We start from the raw sequence: 21,923 nt of genomic DNA, 5'->3' as shown, positions 1-21,923 counted from the left end.
CGTTACACAGTCTGTTCAACAACAACATGTAAGATCATTATACAACACAACATGAAGACAATATAGAACCCCCAGAGTACACCAACAACATATTTGACAGGCGGTTTGTTCAATGCTGCAATGGCTGAGGAAACAGCGAACCCAGCTTTCCCCCATCTCAAAGTTCTCCATTGAAATGACCTGATTGTAAAGTGACAGTTGAGGGGATGATTAGTGTCATTTACTTTGCACCCCAGACAGTTAACTTAAATTGTATTTGCAAATCACATGCATCACAGGGTTTACATTGTTGTATCATTTTAAATGTCTCATTTCAGTCCATTTCAAAGTTCGTTATCGGTGGTGTCATCCTGTTGGGTGTCATCCTGTTGGGATGACACCATGGGTGGGTTAGGGTTAGTGGGTAACAACAGTGGGTTATTACTGTATACAGTGAGAGAGAGATGAAGCAGGGACCCTCACAACCTTTTCATTGATTCCATATTAGTTTAATTGTTTGACAGCACAATCATCAGTGTATTTTGGATTCATATCAATCTGTGTTTTCAGATATTTAACCACTTGAACCCTCAATACTTAATAAACTTGACCTTTCACTCTGCACTTAGTCTGCTCTTTTTCCCCTCCACACTAAACCCCTTTGCCTAAAATAGCCGATCTACAAGCTCACAACGCCTCGCAGCGCGAGGCGTTGTGAGCTTGTAGATCTGCTATTTTTGGCTAAAGTTCTCAGGAAAAAAAGGTTTCTATCACACAAAGATTTGGAGGACCCCCTGTAGAAACTCTGAGGACCCCCTTGGGGTAATAATAAAATTACTTGTCCCACCGCTGCTTTCTTTTACCTTTGACCGAGCTGTTGGTCGCATGCTTGCATGTGTACGAGCTGCTGGTTGCGTGCTTCCACAATATGTGTACAACACACACACCATGGTGGTAGCATCAGTACCGGGCAACACACAGCTCCGCTTCACTGAACAGAGGTCAGACAACAGTCAGTCAAAGGTGACCTTAGAAACGTGTGTAGAAAAAGGACAAGAAATGTAGGAATCCTTGAGAGATACAGTATATATTATGAACAATAAGCATATTCATAAAAAACATTCATAAGCATATTGTCTACTGGTTCTCAAGCTTGGGTCCGTGGACCACCAGGGGTCCAAATGGACCCTTAGGGGTCTGTAACTCTGACAGGGTCCATTTGGTTCCATTTGTACACTGTCAGAGTTAAATAAACGCTATCTCTGGGAGGATTTGGGGTCACAGAGATACATAGCAGACTAGTATACAAATTAGAATCGGTGGTATGCAACTGACACATTGCTTTGCAAGCATCCAGTGCATTTCCGGTGATAAGCTTGGACTTTTTACAGGGGCCGACCGACATGTAGTAGGGGGTCGTTAGAGAGTTTTGAAGGAGGGTAAGGACTATACACAATCCATTTTTCCCATTTCTCCAGGAATAGGTCTTCTTGCAACCTGAGTTTGTGGGTAAATCTCTCCATCATATATACTAACAAGGTTAAAACAGAGATTGAAGTTGAATCCAGTCAATCAATCGAAGCCTGACTAGATATTAAAATGAACCCAGAATGTACAGTATACAACCTTGACAACGGTTAACGTAATATGTAAAACTTCAGGATTGGCTGAACAATAAACAAAGGGAAACATTAACCTAATATTAATAGAAATAAAACAGGGAAAATGTGAGCCAACACAAATGCTATTGACTCCTACCATACATAATAACAACACATTAAACAGAGCAGGCTGTCTGGCTGGGAGTGGAGAGAGGAAAGCCTGCACGGGAGCAGGAGAATACTGGCCTTTTAAACCCCTCACCAGTGGTATAAAGTAACTAAGTACATTTACTTAAGCACTGTACTTAAGTACGATTTTGAGGTATTTGTACTTTACTTGAGTATTTCCAATTTCCAATACTTTTACCTCTACTCCACTACAGCTCAGATCCAAATATTGTACTTTTACTCCACTACATTTTTAGAAAAATGTAGTCACTAACTTTGTAGATTTGGATTATTATTACAAAACATACATTAACCACTTCAACTCTGTATAGATTTGGGACATTTGAAAATAGCTCACAATGTGTCGCGATGCGCACACACAGATTCCAGTGTGTAGACCAAAGGTGCTTGACTCCCATGATCTGTATAATCTGGGTGATGTGGGTCTCCATTAGAGGCCGTTTGAATCTCTCCGGTCCAGTGTAGATTAAAGTATAGGCTGAACCTGCTAACCTTTCCTTTTGTACGAGGTGGCATCTCTGTCCTGATCTACTTTGTACCTCCGGGACGCACACTCTCTGGCACACGGATGCATAGACACATGCGGAAACGTGCACAGTACACTTGACACAAAGACAAACCCCCACCTGCAGGTGTGTATTATCCTCCATATATAATCACAGCAGGTGTGTGTTCTATATTCTGCTACACGGACAATCCTGATTGATGGGTGTGTCTGTGTGTATGTGTGTGTCTGTATATGTGCCTATACTGTATGTGTGCATGTGTGTTGTTGCCATCACCCTGGGTTTGTAGGTTAGTGAAAGATTGCCGTGGCTGTACATAAGAGGATTTGGGTGGAATTAGTGTCATTCTTCTATGGCCGAGAGGAATAGATTTATATCGATTTTAATCAGAGAGCGAAAGATCCATTGTCTCAACGGTCACATACAGAGAGGGTGGGAGAGAGAGAGAGAGACGATGGTGTGCACATTATGTGTGAGAGAGATTTTGCGTTTGTGCGTGAGAGAGAAAGATGGAATGAGACGGTCTGAGTGTATACAGTATGTACGTGAGAGAGAGAGAGAGAGAGTTAATGAAACCGGAATGAAGGAGACGTTGAAGGATGGAGAATCCTTGAAATAAGCTGGCCACCACCACAAGCCCACGGAGACGTATGGAGACGGAGGACCACCATGGACCCCAGGGAAAACGGAGACGGAAGGACAGCCGCCCGAGAGCGACGCTAGACCCCGCTATGGAGCTGCACATTTAAATTTACCCAGACGTCACCTACATAGTTCAACACGTGGGCCAGACACATGCAACTCATTCATACGTATGCATGTGTGCACACATTTGTGTGGTTTCCATACCGCAGTTTTCGGGAAAGTGTTTTGGCCTTACTGTCGGAGCTATCTTGGAGCCGTCCGCCCGTCATCTCGGTCTCGCCCCCGGAAAGAAACTGGACCACGGCACCGCCAGGTCACCGGCCACAGCAGGAGGAGGGGGGGACGCAAACCGGGCCGACGACCCTGGGGTCATCGTGGTCTGGTGGGTGGTTGGTGGATGGTGTCAGGTTGTGACTGACCGACCGACTGACCGACCGACCGACTGACTGGTTGGACTGTTTGTTGACTTGGCAGCCTTTCTTTGCGGAGCGGCAGCAGCAGACCCTGATCCGTCTCTGAAGCCTGCGTGAATGCAGCCACGATGACCCGGCATCCACTCTGCCTGGCGCTGCTGGCGCTCGCCTTCCTCGTGGTGGTGGCGGCAGCCCGCGGCCGTAACTCGGGACGCAGGAAGCACAAGGAGGTGTTCCTGGGGGAGAACAGCAAGTTTAAATTTGGAGGGTGAGACAGACGGACACACACACGCGCTCGCACACACACACACACACACATGAACAGACACACACAAACGGACACACATATGAGGCACACAAGCACTTATTGGTTCTTACTTCTAGTTTATTAAGCACCAGCATCCGTATTGTGGGGGAAAGCTTTTGCTGAAAATAGCGACTCGACAAGTTCACAACGCGACGTAACACGTTGCGTTGTGAGCTTGTCGAATAGAAAGCTTTCCCCATAACAGAAAACAGAAAAGACCCGAGGGACTCTGTTTAACCATATGGGGTTTAAGTGGTTAAAGAGGTGGTGCCATAGTTTGGTACTTTTTCTGTTTTGTATGTGTCTATGGAGTTTACATTACTCTAATAGACCACCGGGTGTGGTTAGAATGTGCAAATTTTCAGCTGGGTCACCACACACCTGAAAACCAGGCATACTTAATGAACTGGTGGGTGTGGCCTCGTAAAAACATAATTTGAACACTTTCTCTACACTTTTTTGGAAAGATTCTTCCTCCTAGTATACCGGTAATCATAATACCTGATCATAATGTTTTAGGGGGAAAAAATCATGGCACCCATCTTTGACATCTATTTATATGTATGTCTGTGTATACCCAATAAGAAAAAAAGAGTCCGCGCACACATTTTCTGCTCTTTTATTTCTTATATGTACCATACAGTTTTTAGTCCAGCACCCAGCCTATACAGCCTCGGATGTGCGTACCCTTTTGACTGTGTTTCAGCCTCTATTTCTACTGTATACCCACTATCTGAAGTCGAGTTATTCACACTTGCATCATCTGGCGACCGCCCCCATCTGTGATGTCCATTTTCTCCAAAAAACACTTTTGAAGCCAAGGATGGCATTGGATTCTCGCTAAAATAGCACAAGCTGAAAGGCATCGATCCGCCATTACTGCTCCCGCATGGGACGATGATCACTTCCGGTCGTCAAGTAAATGACGTCAAGAAGGAATTGTTTGCGCAATCGACTTCCGGCCTTCAAAATAAGAGACTGGCTGCGGACGGAGCCTGCGAGCGGCAGGCTGTACATTTTAACCCATTCATGTCTGGAGCACTAAATGGGTTAATAAACCCAAGGGCCCCCCTACTGGGGACAGTATTATAAATTCATAGGCTATTATATCGTCGTTGTCGGGTGAAAACCTTGTATGTCCAAAACCGTTCGTTTTGCATTTTTCATATTAAAAATGATTTAAACTAGTGAAAACAGCCGATCTACAAGCACACAACACATCGCACCGCGAGGCGTTGTGTGCTAGTTTTCACTACTTTTGTGCGACAGCCTTGTGCAATGAAGCAGGGCTTTGCTTTGCGAAAGAACATACACATTTGAAACTTGGAGATACGAGGTTTACACCCGACAACGACGATATGTATTTTGTCATATCCAATATAACAGGGGTCTCTAATCTCCTAATCTATGGGCCCCCCTCACGGCAGTACAGGGCCCTTTTGATCTGAAAACCCATGCCGAATAAGATCTAATTTCGCCCCTGGTAGGCTGCCTCGTCTTTGACAGAGATCAGTCCTACCACTGTCATGTCATCAGCGAAACTTGGTGGATTAGTTGTAGTTGTGCGTGGCCACACAGTCGTGGGGTATACAGGGAGAAGAGAAGAGGGCTCAGGACGCAGCCCTGAGGGGCTCCTGTGTTAGGGCTCAGGCAGGTAGAGTACCAGTGGTGGAAAAAGTACTCACATTTTGTACTTAAGTACAAGTATCAATACTGCACTGTAGATGTACTCCTTTACAAGTAAACGTCCAGAGTTCAAAATGTACTTGAGTAAAAGTATGAAAGTATTGTCATCAAAATGTACTTAAAGTACCAAAAGTTAAAGTACAAAATGTTTGAAAATAGCAGATCTACAAGCTCTACTGTGAGCTTGTAGATCGGCTATTTGAAGTTATAGAATAGGGCTAAAGTAATGTGATGTTTTATAATATTATAATTTATATCTGCAAAGTAACTAGTAACTAAAGTTTTCAAATGAAAGTGAAATGAAAGTATTGGAAATTGGAAATACTCAAGTACAAATACCTCAAAAATGTACTTAAGTACATTATTTAAGTACATTTACTTAGTTACTTTACACCACTGCTGAGTACTACTGTCTTCTGTACTGTCTTGTGACAGTGTACTCGTGAAATGGGACATTTTGCACAATGTCTACTTTTACTTTTGTTACATTCGGTATATGTTGATGCTAAGGCTGGGACTTTAACTGATTAATTGCGATTAATTAATTACAGAAAATTAACGTGATTAAAACAATTAACGCATTTTAATCGCACTTAGTGTTGCACCACAGAACCTTCGGTTTCGGGCATACCGATCATAGCGATGCACCAACCAAGAAGAGACAACAAACGCAAAGGGAGAAGTAGCCGATCAGAGCGCTTTGCTTGGCCCAGTGGATGCGAAATTTAGATTTTCAAAACTCACTCGTTGATTCACTCGTACAACAAAATGTGTTTTATTTGAAAAAAATGCTTCTCAGGTCAAATATCGATGTGCGATTATTAATTGCGATTAATTAATCACAGAGCCTGTAATTAATTAGTTTAAAACTTTTAATCGCATCCCAGCCCTATGACATGCCAATATTTTTGTACTTTACTCAAGTAGATTTTGAAAACATCTGTACACTTGTACCAGAGTATTTCTGCAGTGCAGTGATACTTTTACTCAAGTAAAACATAAGATGGAAGAGTACCTCTTCCATCACTGTTTAGATCCCATTCTCACCATCTGTGTTGCTCTGACCGAAAAAAAAAAAAAAAAAAAACCTGCTCCTTTTGACTTCCGATCTACATGCTCACATTGTGAGCATGTAGATCTGCTATTTTCACAATAGAACCGTGTTATACGAAATGTAAACTCTTAGTGATCGTCAGGGTGGGGAGGGGTCCCCACCCCACCCCAGTTAAAATTATTATTTTGGGGGGTTGCGGCCTGAAAAGGTTGAGAAACACTGGTCTAGGGTGGCTAGCCTAATGTTGATCGGCTCTTTGCACTAATACTTTAAAACAGCAGGGGCCTCTATTGTCAGGGAGTGATTTGTTCTAGATGTCTGTAAAAAACCTGCTATATACTAGCTGTGCCGCGACAAGTAAGGAGGGGTCAGAAGTGACGGTGTGTTGATGTTGACGTTGCTTTGTAACCTATATAGTCTCTGTGGAATAGGTTTTATAGGCTCTGGTTTGGACCAAAACACTTTGACCCCTTTGTCATAATAGCAACGAGTGGGAACCGGCTTAAGTACTGTATAACAACATGCAGTGGTGACCACTCATCCTTCATCTGTCGGGCTTGACTTGTGTTTGCTTTGTGCATTTATAGACGACCTGGCTGGGAAGAGCTGTGGTGTAGTGCTGCGTGTGTGCGTGTGTGCGTGTGTGTGTGTGTGTGTGTGCGTGTGTGTGTGTGTGTGTGTGTGTGCGTGTGTGCGTGTGCGTGTGTGTGTGTGTGTCAAAAGGAGCAGGTTTTTTTTATCATCTACAAAAGAACGCTTCAAAGCGTTGCGGGCAGATGTTCTGTATGCACACCTGTTAACAGTATGTCAACAGACCCCTCCCCACACACACACACACACACACACACACACACACACACACACACACACACACACACACACACACACATTGGTTATCCCTAAACTTCTTTGCCTTTTTTTTTTACTATTTTGAAAAACTAAAAATACTAAAATATCGACATGTTGTGAGCTTGTAGATCAGCAATTTTTTAATTTTTTAATTTTTTAAATAGTAAACAAAAGAAAAAAGGTTTAGGGATAATGGGTAAAGCGTGGACGAAAATAGGGCCCATATGTTCATTCTCAGAGCTTAACCGTAGCCCGTCCAAGGTTATGGTCCAAGGACCATAACCTGACCCCGCAAAAAGTGAAGGCACAGCATCATGTGTAGACTCTTCTCAGGAGTCTCACTGGAAGTAGAGAACACACACACACACACACACACACACACACACACACACACACACACACACTACACACACACACACACACACACACACACACACACACACACACACACACACACACACACACACACACACACACACACACATACAGTTCAGCTAGTCAGAGTGAACTATACTCTGGCGGCCTCCAGCTGAGCTCAGTAATTACACTCCACACATCCTGAGTGATGCCTAGAAGGGTCTTCCAGGACAGCGCTTAAGACAGATATACTACTTTGTTGTGCTTTTAATTACAGGAGATGTTCATTTATTTGCCTTCTGCCCGAGGCACAATGTTTAATCTCCTTAATGTTTCTCTTCAAAGGGAACAACTCCTTTACCCCCTACCGCGCTTCCTCAAACGCAGCCCTGTTAAAGAGTGCCCAATAAAGCAGAAACCTGTGCCCCTAGTAGATGGCATTGACCTTAAGAAACCGCTAGTGGCCTTAGAATAAAATCCCACCAGAGTGTTTTACCTGTGCTGTCATTTAGAGATATCTTGTTTGAGACCAACGGGTTTCATGACATTTCCACCTCCATTACATGGAACCACCGAAATCCGTTGGGCTCATCCTCCGGGGGGCATGAAGGTGCAGTAGTTTAAGAAAACGGACGGATGCATGAAGGGACAGACAGGGCGACATTGCCATAGACATATAACCCCGCCGACAGTGGAGCTAACAAGAATTGACACAGTCAATATATAAGCTGGTCAGATGGGAAAAAAAAAGTTTTTTGAAAAAAAAAAGTTTTGAAAAAACTCGGGCGTGCTCAAACAGTAATAACTGCGTATTACCTTACTGTACTTTACTGTACTGTATACTGTACCTCACTGTACTGTACTGTACATATTCTGTGTTCTATATCTATGAAGTCTGTGTTCTAGATCTATGAATTTTGTCACTCCCCCCCCCCCCGTGTGTGTGTGTGTGTGTGTGTGTGTGTGTGTGTGTGTGTGTGTGTGTGTGTGTGTGTGTGTGTGTGTGTGTGTGTGTGTGTGTGTGTGTGACTTTTACTTATAACTGAGTACATCTACAGTGCAGTATTGATACTTTTAAGATACTTTAAAAAAAACAAGTGTAAAACATTTGAGTACTTTTTCCAACAGCTACTTTCCCCCATAGCCTGGAGGACTCCTGCTAAGTTTGCAGTTGCCTTAGAGCCTATTACTCTATAAATCTATCTGTGATGTCTGATTGTACTAAAACTAGCATGCTTATTAGGCAGTAGTGGGAAAAGTACTCGCATTCTTTACTTAAGTATCATGCAATACTGCAATGTCAGTGGAAGTCTTGTATTCAAAATGTAGGATACTTGAGTACAAGTATAAAAAGTATTTGTATTAAAATGTACCAAAAGCAGAAAGTACGCATTATGCAGAACTTAATGTAACCAAGGTGTTCAAATAAGTGTATTGATTGTAGCCATTTTCCAAAATCTTGTGGTATTTCACTGCTACATATCGTTCTAAATATATGCTTTCTTGTCATTTAGTACAATGAATGTGTTACCGTGTCTCTAGAAATGTGCTCATTATTGGTGGAGATACTAACTGTAATTCTCAAAGACTCGCATTGGTTCATTCAGCACATCGTTTTTGCTCTGTTTCATTTGATATTAAAATGCAACTCGAATTAATCTACTGTGTGGACACTGATCAGATGACAGGAAGAAGCAGCTCATCAATGAATGTACTTTGTGTTGCTTTTGTAAATTGTGTAGGGTACGATATTTTCATGACTTCACACCAAAGCCCATATCATGGTCATAGAGTTAAATCATTGACAACTTGCATACTCGTTCAGTTCATATGTTAATGCAGATGGTATGCAGATGGTGTGACACATCACCTACTACAGCCTACAACAATGCCCAGGGCAACACTGCATATTGTCTATAAATGGCTCACAGTTTAAATAACGTACGGTTTATTTGGACAATCATCTGTAACAGATGAAGTATAATTAAATACGACGTGATTAACGTTTGTTTGACATCCTCATCACAATTACATTGGATGCATCGCGTTGATTAAAGTGAATGGCTGCTATAGTTTTGCTAGTTTTCATCACCTAATCACCTTCCTTTCATAACCTAATCTCTACGTTTAGAATTGAAAGAAAAATAATGTTAATGTTAGTATGAAGCTAATTATAAAGCTTAAATGGATGATGATGTCAACAATGACTTGTGAAAATCAAAGAATGATAACCGATCTACAAGCAATCATACAAACATTTTGTACTTTGATGCCAATACTTTTGTACTTTTACTCAAGTATAGACCTCTCTTTTCTTCTGTTTCATTTATCACAAGCAGGCTGGCCACAGGCACCGGCTCAGTGTGAAGGAATGGTGCTCCCTGCTGGACAAAATATTTCATTACAGCAGTACAGGTCTGGCTCCCAATCATGAGCTCGGTGACCATGTGACATGGACAGCCAATCGGCAAATAGGTCCCCTGAATGTCTCAGGACAATGTAATCTGTTTAAAGAGCTGGTCCTGCTGACCAGCTAAAAAAGAGGGGAGAGGAGTAAATACTGTATCCCTTTACAGCAACTAGCTAGAAACAAATCTCCCAGTCTGCTCACACATTGAAACTCACTCTAGTCATACAACAAATAGTGTAGATAGACGATTTAGATGCTCATGACACAATTGCAATGTGACACAAAAGCCCCTTTTCCACAGGCCCAACTCCACACCACTCCACACCACACCGCCCACTTGTGTGAGGTTTTCCACTACAAGGTCCTGGGTAGAGTGGTGTGAAAGTGGTACTAAACGGGGTACTAAAAAGTATCCACTCTAGAGTAGGTCTGAGCTAGGCCAAGCAGGGCCAAACACTTCATAATGACTGATCACTCACTGGGTTTTCATTTAGACCACCAGGATATAGTTGTAATACATGATAATAGATTCTATTGTTATAACCACACCATTATAATCTATTATAGTATATTATAATTATCATAGTAATACATTAATACTTTATAATGTATTATAATCACAGTTATAATCCATTATAATTAGGATAGTTGTAATACAAATTTATTATGTATTATAATCAAAGTTAAAAGGGTCAATTTGTTTCTTACCGATAGGGGTACTTTTGTGTAATGGAAAATGTAGATATTTTTATGTGGTGTGGTGTGGTGTGGTGTAGTGTGGTGTGGTGTGGTGCTAAAACTGCAGTCGAAAAGGGGCTATAGTGAGCTTGTAGATCTGATTTTCTGTATTTTGGGTGTTTCCTTTCTTTTTTTTTTTACATTTAAAAATTGGCCCAAAGTAGAGATGCCAGGGTTCATCACTTGCGTCGCTATTCTCTGACAAACATTCGGCAAAAATAGCAGATCCTTTTGGGTCAGCTATTTTCAGTAAAGATAATTGAGTGTAGAGGGAAACAAGGACAGGGTCTAGGGGTCTTCAGTAGACGAAATATATAGGGTTTAATTGGTTAATGTGATTAAGATGAAGCAATTACCAGAGTGACAACTACAATTGCCATGTGCTGTAAATAAAGCCCTTGACAATACGAAGTACTTGAGATGCTTCCTTTTCAACTGCACCAACACTTGACCCTTATCAAGACCTGTATGAAAATGAAGATGATGATGAAGAAGAGGATGAAATGAGAGGAGTCATTACAGCATGGAGTGACCTTTTAGTGTTATCTGCATTAGAGCGATACTCCCACTGCGCTGGCTGTGCAGCTATATCTGTCACTGGCATTCACACTGTTCTGCCAAGGATTGTGGTGGAACATTCTTTATATATATATATATATATATATATATATGTCACAGTTTTTTTTGAGTTTCAGTGACATTTAATCCACAACAACGACAACGTAGCGTCGGCAGGAATGATAGTGCCTCACCCCACGGAGGTTAGGGTTAGGGTTAGGCATAGTTTTACAGAGGTTAAGGTTAGGGTTAGGGTTAGAGTTAGGCATAGTAAGCAAACGAGTGACGTCAGCGACTACGAGAGAGAGAGAGAGCGAGAGAGAGAGAGGTGTGTGTGTGTGTGTGTGTGTGTGTGTGTGTGTGTGTGTGTGTGTGTGTGTGTGTGTGTGTGTGTGTGTGTGTGTGTGTGTGTGTGTGTGTGTGTGTGTGTGTGTGTGTGTGTGTGTGTGTGTGTGTGAGAGAGACACACACACACACACACTGTTACCGCTTATCTCCATTTAAACCTTTTGTGTTTTTTTGTAATTAATGCCACTTGATCATCCTACAGCGACACACAAAAGCATAACAAGCACATTCAGGCAGCGTTTCGAGCTTGTCGTCTGCTACTTTATTTTTGAATTTGCATCCTGAAAAGTAAGAGTTTTGGACATACTGTATGAGGTTTCCACCTGACAGAGACTACCTAGTCTCTGTCTATTTGTGTTTTGAGTGACTGTCTGTGCCATTTGATTGAACTATGGATTGTACTGTGTGTGGGTGTGTGTGTGTGTGTGTGTGTGTGTGTGTGTGTGTGTATGATATGTGTAACTGAAGGCTTTGAGAGGACGAGAATGATGGGGAGGAGCAGTGACAAAGAGAGGGTGATATGACAAACCACAACCCTGCACGTGTCTGCCTGGGGGGAAAAAAAAACCTTAATTATACCCTTAGGAATCATGGAATGACACACAGCTCCCTGACAGACAGAATATGTGTGCCCGTGTGTATGTGTGTGTACACGTGTGTACAGTATGTGTGTGTACACGTGTGTACTGTACATGTGGGTATGTGTGTATGTGTACGTGCAGTGGTGTGTAGTGGCGGGGTGGGCCGCCCGTCGAACTGGAGGGTCGGTGGACCATCAGTAAAATAAGGCTTTTAGCAGCCGCCCGGCCTTGTCTGTGCCTTCACAGAGCCTTCTCATTATGATGTCATGCGGGGCGTGTCCCGGGACTGGGCTCACTGGCCAATCATCAATCACACCCAAGTTGACTGTCAAATATCGCCTGTCGGGTGGAAACCTCAAATGCTCCGAAACAAATTTCAAATTTCGGAAAAACCCATGTTTCTATGTCAGTGGTTCTCAAGCCTTTTCATGTCATGGACCCCCTAGAATTATATGTATTTGACCATGGACCCCCATCTCAAAATATTGTGTTTCAGGGACCAAGAGAAAGACGGATTTGCTTTTCAAATGTCTGCCGCGCTGTGAGCTTGTATATCTGGGGAGTGGCATATGAATATGATGCATACCCTGTTATCTGCCCCAGGGATAATAACTGACCACATTAAAGGGGTGTGGTGAAATTCAATCCACACAGTATGGGTGTGATCTTGGACAACGACCCGGATGATAAACCATATAAGTTTATCGTCGTTGTCGGGTGGAAACCTTGTATGTCCAAGACCGTTAGTTTTGTATTTATGTTTTTTTTTTAAAACTAAACTAGTGAAAATAGCAGATCTACAAGCACACAACGCCTCGCACCGCGAGGCGTTGTGTGCTTGTAGATCGGCTGTTTTCACTACTTTTGTGTGACGGCCTTGTATGATGAAGCAGGGCTTTACTTGTGAAAAAACGTACACATTTGAAACTTGGAGATACGAGGTTTCTGCCCGACAGTGATGATATGGATGTTTGGGGCGGTATCCCATTACAGTTCTCTGTCGCCACCGCTGATCTTAGTCATTTATATTCTATAGAAGCCAGATGAATGTCTTCAATGGATTGAGAGAATTGTTAAAGGGCTCCTTGCCTTTCGCACTGTTTGGCAAATCACACATTAAGACTTGGCCATACAAACATTTTCAGTCGTGAGATTTTATTTTGCTTTGAATCCATGCAATTACCACGGCATGTACCACATGGGCTCTGATGCCATGACGGTGAGTGCCCGTTTCGATTCCCTGCCAGCCGGACCGTTTTGCGGCACGTCAACACCCTACTCTCTCTCCTTGTTTCCTGTCTCTCTCCACTGTACAAAAAAAGTAAACTTTAAAAAATGTATATTGATGTCTACGTTCGCTGTGTGTGTGTGTGTGTGTGTGTGTGTGTGTGTGTGTGTGTGTGTGTGTGTGTGTGTGTGTGTGTGTGTGTGTGTGTGTGTGTGTGTGTGTGTGTGTGTGTGTGTGTGTGTGTGTGTGTGTGTGTGTGTGTGTGTGTGTGTGTGCGTGCGTGCGTGCGTGCGTGCGTGCGTGCGTGTGTGTGTGTGTCTCCAGGCGTATAGACTACAAGCTGAAGAAGCAGGACAGTACTAAGACCCTGTTGATCAAGACAGAGCAGCTACTCAGAATCGAAGAGCACGACTTCGCCATGAGGCCTGACTTTGGAGGTCAGACACACGTACATGCACGCACGCACACACACACACACACACACACACACACACACACACACACACACACACACACACACACACACACTCTCTCAATTAAAAGGAGCTTTATTGGCATGTGAAAACGTATGTTTACATTGCCAAAGCAAGTGTCAAAATATTATAAAACAGTTGCAAATGGGGAAATTACTGTATATACAGTTGGAGGGGGTGCTGAGTATGGAGTGTAAACAGAGCTATGTCACATTGGGTCATTATATACATGTTGTATAAACACGGTATAAAGCTTTTTGAACAAATAGCAGCTAACTTTTGTATAGTCACTTTGGGACAAATAGCATTTCTTTCTCCAAACTATTTAAATAGTATATAGTATAAAAAAGCCACACACACAAGGGGTTTCACATGAATAATCAAATATAACTATTCGATGATCAAAATTACTATTCGACACTAGTCTGTTCACTGATATTTTAATATTATACTGTATATATCTTTTTTATAAAGCAGTGGCAATACGTATTGGGTTAGGTTCTCTTAATCCATTCATGGTTGATTGTCCCACCCAAATTAGTTAACTCTTTACTCACTGGTTGTTTTCAAGGCTTTGCAACCCAGCGTTTTAATGAGAAATACAGAGAATTGCTCGTTTATTATGATATGTCACCAGCAAATATTCATCTATTCAAATACCTTTTGGTTTTCCAATTCGACTACTAATACTCGGTATTCCTGAATGCCCTAACACACACAAACAAACCCACGTGCACACACACGCGGTGACAATCAGAAACGCACACCTCATTCTCTCCTGACCCTGATCCAGGTCGAGTTGATCCACTCACTTATCACGTCAATTAACACCCCAAATCACTGGTGATGCGTGGGCGTCGGTCTGATGATGATGCCTCGTGTGCTGATCTAGGGCTGATGGTGGCCACTAGGTCAAACTTAACACCAAATGTCTAGTTTGGCTGCATGTGCAAAAATGTTTTGTGTTTGAGCTTGTGTGTCTGTGTCTGTGTTTATGTCTGTGATCATGTCATTGTTATAAATGACAATCAGCTAGAGCAGACCATCTGACAGCTAGGCTACAGATGTAAACTTTTAGTTTTGGATCTTGGTAGCCTAGGGCAGTGGATCTCAACCTTTTCAGGCAGCGACCCCCAAAATAATCATATTTTAACTGGGGACCCCCCACCCTGACGAGCATTAAGAGTTGAGGAATTACATTTTGTATTACACGGTTCTATTGTGAAAATAGCAGATCTACATGCGAGGCGTTTGTGAGCATGTACAGTAGATCGGCTATTTTCACAATTTCTGCCTCTAATATTTGAAAATGTTTCCAATGTTTGACTAGATGTACTAAAAAGGTCTTTAACCCTTTCCAAGCCACAGGGAGCCCCTTAATATTAAAACCGGAATATACCGGACATCTGAGCAAGGATGTCTCAGCCGCGCCGTCTTTTATCGTACTGGGTCATTAAAAACAAAATAAATGATTTCTATCCGAAAATCGGTGATCGTCTAACCTTCCCTAGTCACCGCTCGTCCATCGATAGCGCATGGCTCCTCTGACATGAAGCAGAAGTGACGTCAGGTCCTTTCCCTGTAATATGTTCCCTGCTCCCGTCCGTTTTCTGTTTAGACATTAGTGCTAGCACAGCTGGAGTGCTGGGGGCTAAGCTAGCGAAACTGTACATATTTACTGTAGAGTCACACTTAGATTATTTGAGCAGACATTTAAGTGAACGGATCGCGCATGCGAAACGCACGGGGAGGAGATGCATCGGCCGAAACCGCCACTCTAAGCCAATGCAGATTGAGGAATTTGGCTGGTGACTGTGGTGAGTATACAACGGGGATCGCGTGATGTTTATGGGGGATGGAGACCACGTGATATAGCGGTGATGGTCTTGTAAAATGAATGCAGTTCAGGTCATAATATAATAATAGAAATGTCACGGCTAATCTACCAACAAGCCATTCTATTTTGGCTGGCGAAGTGTTAAAGAAAGTGCCTGGTGTATCAGGGCCTTAAAGTCCTTAAATTGTCACTTAGGAAATGTGCAGATACCACATACACTAGTATGTTGGTCTGTTTACTGTTGAGTGAAAAAACAATGTTAGCATTTAACATCTGGGGACCCCCAAAATAATTTGGGGACCCCTTTGGGGGTCGCAACCCACAGGTTGAGAACCACTGGCCTAGGGCACGTGCACAAGTTGGTTGTGAGGGGCCTTCAAATGGCTGGCCTCTCCAAAAAGGAGGGCCAAACAGTGATACTGCTCAGCATCAGCTATTATAGGAAGCCGCTCAATTTGGAAGAGGCATTGTTTCCATTATCCATGATTGTTGTCTGCTGTGCCTGACAAGTATATGTCAAATATATTGTATGTAACAATGTTCTGCTGTCTAGGCACTTTGTAACTGGTTGTTTTCCTATTGTCTGAGTGCATTGTACAAGGTATTCTTGAACTTCTGTTTGTGTGGACAAATATTTCAAATTTGGGTGTGTGCAACGTGCGTGGGACCCGTGGGTGTGCATTTACTGTATATAGTGTTTTTTTATCCAAAGCGCTTTACATAGATTGGCATTAAATTCACCCATTGACACACACATTCATACAACGATGGCGGAGGAAACCATGCAAGGCACCAACCAGCACATCGGGAGCAATTAGGGGTTCAGTGTCTTGCTCATGGACACTTCGACACTAACTCTGGGGGAGCCCGGGATTGAACTGGGACCCTCATGGTTCCCATCCGGCTGCTCGGCCGGCCACTCTACCTCTGAGCCACTGCTGCTATATGGACTTACAGGACACTTTCACATTTCATTTGACATAGACAATGAACCGATGTGATTCACAAACAATGATCAAACTAATAGCCCACTTACAGTAAACACTCTAGCTTCATACTGGCAGATTACATAAATACAAGTTAAAATGCAAGACTGTATTGTATTGTGTGCTCTTTATTCATCTCCATGCATATGTAAATTTACTCCCATAGCCAGACGTGAGACTAATCTGGATTATAGGCCATGTCATTTCTGGAACAGATGGTGTGCTGGGAAACGCACGCACGCACGCACGCACGCACGCACGCACGCACGCACGCACGCACACACACACACACACACACACACACACAGTGGTTCTCAACCAGGGCCCACTTGCGGACCACCCATCTGACCACATACTGTAACAAGGCAGCTAGAAATTGGGCCAGCTGAAAGGCACTCAGTTGCGGACTGGAAATAAACAGCAGCCTGGCACTTTAAATGACATGAGTGTTGTTTATGCTGTACATGTGTTATTGTTATACTTGTAAAAATAATAAAGTAGTGAAGTCACATCAATCGGCAGATCAGTCAGTCTATCAAATCGATACAAACTAAAGACCCCCAGGGCCCAGCATTTTGCAAACCACAGTATTGGCTTATGAAATTATCTCATATTTTGACCTAGCTCTGGTCCAGAGCGTCAGCAAAGACTAGACAAGGATTTCTCTACCCCTACGAGGGCTCAACTTCAGTCACAATAAACAAAACTACTTTGCTACTCACCTAACCAAAGGTAGTTTTGCGTTGTTGAAAGTCTATTCTCTCCAGTGGGAAAACTCTCAGCACCCCACCCACTCTGTAAAATACATTATTTTTGTCATGAAATAAAATTCATCCACCTCGAGCCACCGCAGACACAACCCGGAAATAAGCGGCGGTCGAGTTGGATGCGTTTTATTTCATGACGAAAATAATGTATTTTACAGAGTGGGTGGGGTGCTGAGAGGCTTCCCACCATGGAGAATAGACTTTCAACACAAAACTACCTTTGTTTAGGTGAGTAGCGAAGTAGTTTAGTTGACTGAAGTTGAGCCCTCGTAAGGGTAGAGAAATCCTGGTCTAGTCTTTGAGGACGCTCTGGACCAGAGCTAATTTTGACCATACATACCAAAAAGGAGAAGTATGACTATATGTGGCCAATTATAGCACCAACGTCATGACTGGGGCGGACTGGATACCAAAATCAGCCTGGGGAATTTAAATTACAGTGGCCCTCATAATTTGTTATTTTTATATATACAAATAAACGGGTGAAAGCCCATGAATCAGCTGATGCAATCAAATAACTACAAATTAAAGGGCTCCAGCATGATAGTCTGCATGGGACCACACCTCTGTGGTCTGTCCTACAAACCATACAGTATAGTACTGCACAGCACAGGCGCACAAAACCATCTCATATTTTGACACGTTGCACGCCTTGGGGTGCTTGAGCTGTCTCTGGGAGGCGCACGCGGGATGAACAATGTTAATTCAATATTAAAAAAACATACATTTTCACAAATCAATTACCATTCTCAATTACACATAAGCTGCAATTTCAGTTATTTTAATGAATGTCATTTTCTTCAATTTAATGTGGCTTAATTATGACAGCATTTCCCCCCATCCTCTCTCATGATGGCTCTCTGCCAGTGAGCCTGTGTGTGTTGTCCCTGTCCTCCTCCTTCCTCTTTGCTTAAAGATTTTAAGTGCACATAGAAATAACTAGTAAGACGCCTCAGGGCGACATGCGACAAGGGCGTGGTCGCGCCAATTCCTGGCCATCTGGCCAGTGATGTATATCGGACCAGTTACCCATATGAAGACCCCTGGTAACCCACATATGGACTGGAGATCCATGTAGGCTACTGTATATGGAGATAGCCAAAACATGATTACCGTACTCAGTTATTCGTTATGTGAATGTCCTATGATGTCTTTGACATTTGACATCATACCCTTTTATGCCCATACATGGAGATCCCTGTCTGTAGAACCAGCCACACAGATATGGGCTGTCTTGGCCATCTATGGATTCTGTTAGTGTGGTATGTGGCCAATGTGGCCCCATATATGGGCATTCCCATATGAAGTCCTGTTAGATATGGGCTTAATATTGATGACATCAGGGAACTCCATATATGGGCATAAAAGGGATTCTGTTAGTGATGTCACCTGTGATATCACCTGTGATGTCACAGTGATGTGTCAGGGGAACCACAGTCACAGGCGTCATAGACAGAGATACATACGGACAAGCTGTGACCGTTCACATACTAAACTGCGATCTATGGTTGCAATAATTTTAACATGCGCTGGGTGAGCAGCTCAATGCAAGTGGACGGGCGGGGATATCTGGTGTCCTCTCTATTCTTATTATAACTCTATGGTTGGGGATGATTTTAGACCTCTGATTGTCTGGCTACACGAGACTAGCACATTCCATACAGTTTAGGAAAGACACGTGTGTCCAATGTTGCATGCATGTGTGTGTTCTGTTTGGCACTGGCAGTGTGAATTATGTGAATGTGTGTGTGCATGCTGTGCGAGTGTGTGTATGCGAAAGTGTTTGCGTGTGAGCATGCGTGTGTAATGTGTATTGTGTGAATGTGTGTTGCAGTGTGTGGTGGTCCTGACATGTTTTGCTTGTGACCCAAAAGAGAAATTAGACATTTGCTTGGGACCCAAACTAATGAAAACAGCAGATCTACAAGCCCACAGCATGTCACGTTTTGAACTTGTAGATCTGCTATATTCACTACTTCTTAAACCTTTTTATATTAATTTATGGAAAGTATTATTTTTTTTATTAAATACTTTTATGTAAAGATAGGATTTTCTTTTGTTTTAACTGTAAGAAACCAAAAAAAAGGGGATGTTTACTTGTGACCCATAAAAATTGCGACCTACTGTTTGGGAATGTGTGAGTGTGTGAGTGCATATATAGTGTCAATGTGCGTTACAGTATGTGAATGTGTGTATTGTGTGCTTGTATGGTGAAGGGATTCGTGTGCCATAATCTGGATTATTTACCAGGTCAGATGGGAGTGATGGGAAACACACGTAATCAATTTGATCATCATCACCACACACACACACACACACACACACACACACACACACACACACACACACACACACACACACACACACACACACACACACACACACACACACACACACACACACACACACACACACACACACGCAGGTGTTCTCAAACAGTGTTCCACGTCAAGGACCCCCAATATGATAACGTATATTTAGCCACTGGCTCCGATTTGAAAAGAGTTGTCAACTACTTGTCAACAGATCTACACGCGAATGTGACGCTTGGTGAGCTTGTAGATCTGCTGCATAGCTGCACACACAGCGTAAAGGTCTAAAAGCAGGTGCTTATACAGTAGGCAAAGCAGTGAGCCAACTTGCACATTGTGCACTCGTGAATATGGCCTACTTGTGCGCCAGCAGAGCGTGCAAGTACTTCGATCGGTGTTGGGTATGCGGGTATGTGACGACACTTGGTGGTTGTGGTGACATCACCAAGAACGGTTCTCCCTCAATGCCTAACGGCCCTGCCTTTGTACTGTCAGCCATATACAGACAGCACCGATCGCAGTACTTGCGTGCTCTGCTTTAAAGTCATTTATTTAAGAACGTTTCGGTCGCACGCGGCCTTCCTCTGGCTATGCAGGCTCTCAGTGTGCGGGTAATTGTTTTATTGCAGTTCCAGAAGTTGGATCAATAAACTCTGTCTCAGATTTGACATATACTCCCAACATGATGCAATATGGCAAATATATTGAATCACTCAAAGCCAGCCTTTTCTTTTCTTTTCTTCCTTCCTCTCAGCCTATAGTTCTCTCTCTCTCTCTCTCTCTCTCTCTCTCTCTCTCTCTCTCTCTCTCTGACCATTGTGGTCTAGGCGTCATGCGTAGCCTCAAGCCCTCAGCAGTATCGTGTGGTCCGGTCATCCACTTGTTGGGATAACAAAAGCACCACTGTCCGTCCCACGTCTCTGTGGCATTTCCAGGAGCTGTAATTTTAACGTAAACACACCGAGGATGACCACAATTTCTCCTTTCTAAGATAAGCCTATAGCTGTGTGTGTGTGTGTGTGTGTGTGTGTGTGTGTGTGTGTGTGTGTGTGTGTGTGTGTGTGTGTGTGTGTGTGTGTGTGTGTGTGTGTGTGTGTGTGTGTGTGTGTGTGTGTGTGTGTGTGTGTGTGTGTGTGACATTTACATTTTATACAGGGGTCACTGTAGGACAAGGTCACCTTTTTAAAGGGCTTTTAATGAGCTACTATACAGTATGTACTGTAAACCTCTATATACACTACACATTATACAACTGGCCGTTGGATTCCCATCGCCCCAGAATTCTAGGCTTTAAACTAGGCTTTAATAAAAGCTTGTCAGTATGACTGCTATACTGTAAGTGTTTTTACAGAGAGCTCAATAAGAGCTACACAGTATAATATAATATTTATCAGGGGCGTCACACCAAATTCTGGGCCCTGGGTACAAGGATTCACTGCGGGCCCCCCATGAATGTTAACTATTGAAAAATAGCAGATATACAAGCTCACAGCGCGGCACAGAGTGCCGTGCTGCGAGCTTGTAGATCTGCTATTTGCTATTTGTGCCAAGAAACCTATGTTTCCATGTCAGTGATGCTCAAACTTTTTCATGTGAAGGACCCCCCCATCTCAAAATATTTAGTTCCAGGGACCCCCCAGAAGCAAAGTTTGAGTTACAAATGTTCACTTAAAAATACATACAGTATATTCAAAGATTTGCGCACATTTTCACGACTTTTCAAAAATAGCAGATCTACAAGCTCGCAGCGCGGCACTCGGTGCCGCGCTGTGAGCTTGTATATCTGCTATTTTTCAATAGCTAATGTTACTAGGGCCCCTCCACCTTGGGCCCTAGTAACTCAGTCCCACTTTCCTACCCCTTGTGACGCCCCTGCAGTGCATACCTTCATTCCAGGCACAGCAGCGGCTCAGGAGGTAGAGCACATGGGAATCGAACGGTACCCGGTTAGATCCCTCGACTCCCCCTCTAAGTGCTAGCGTTGAAGTGTCCTTGAGCAAGACACTGAACCCCCTAAATGCTCCCGATGAGCAGGTTGGTGCCTTGCATGGTTTCCTCTGTTTTCAGTGTGTCTGAATGAGTGCGTGGTCAGGAGCCTA

The 21,923-nt window shown here is 43.1% G+C and overlaps 1 protein-coding gene across 1 annotated transcript in view; it reads left to right on the top strand.

Annotated features, from left to right (window-relative positions):
* Positions 1-3,536: 3,536 nt before the first annotated feature.
* Positions 3,537-21,923, top strand: part of LOC308307014 (gamma-aminobutyric acid receptor subunit rho-3-like) — a gene marked incomplete at its 3' end in the record, with an annotated part of 42,858 nt that continues 24,471 nt past the window's right edge. The window contains exons 1-2 of the mRNA XM_080752099.1: positions 3,537-3,601; positions 13,774-13,886. Of these exons, the coding sequence (XP_080608225.1) occupies positions 13,868-13,886 (19 nt within the window). The 5' untranslated portion in view covers positions 3,537-3,601; positions 13,774-13,867. The remainder of the gene's footprint in view (positions 3,602-13,773; positions 13,887-21,923) is intronic.

Source organism: Nannobrachium achirus (assembly GCF_963921795.1).
Source record: "Nannobrachium achirus genome assembly, chromosome: 21".
Classification (NCBI taxonomy): Eukaryota; Metazoa; Chordata; class Actinopteri; order Myctophiformes; family Myctophidae; genus Nannobrachium; species Nannobrachium achirus.
This window is presented reverse-complemented; position numbering and strand designations above follow the sequence as displayed.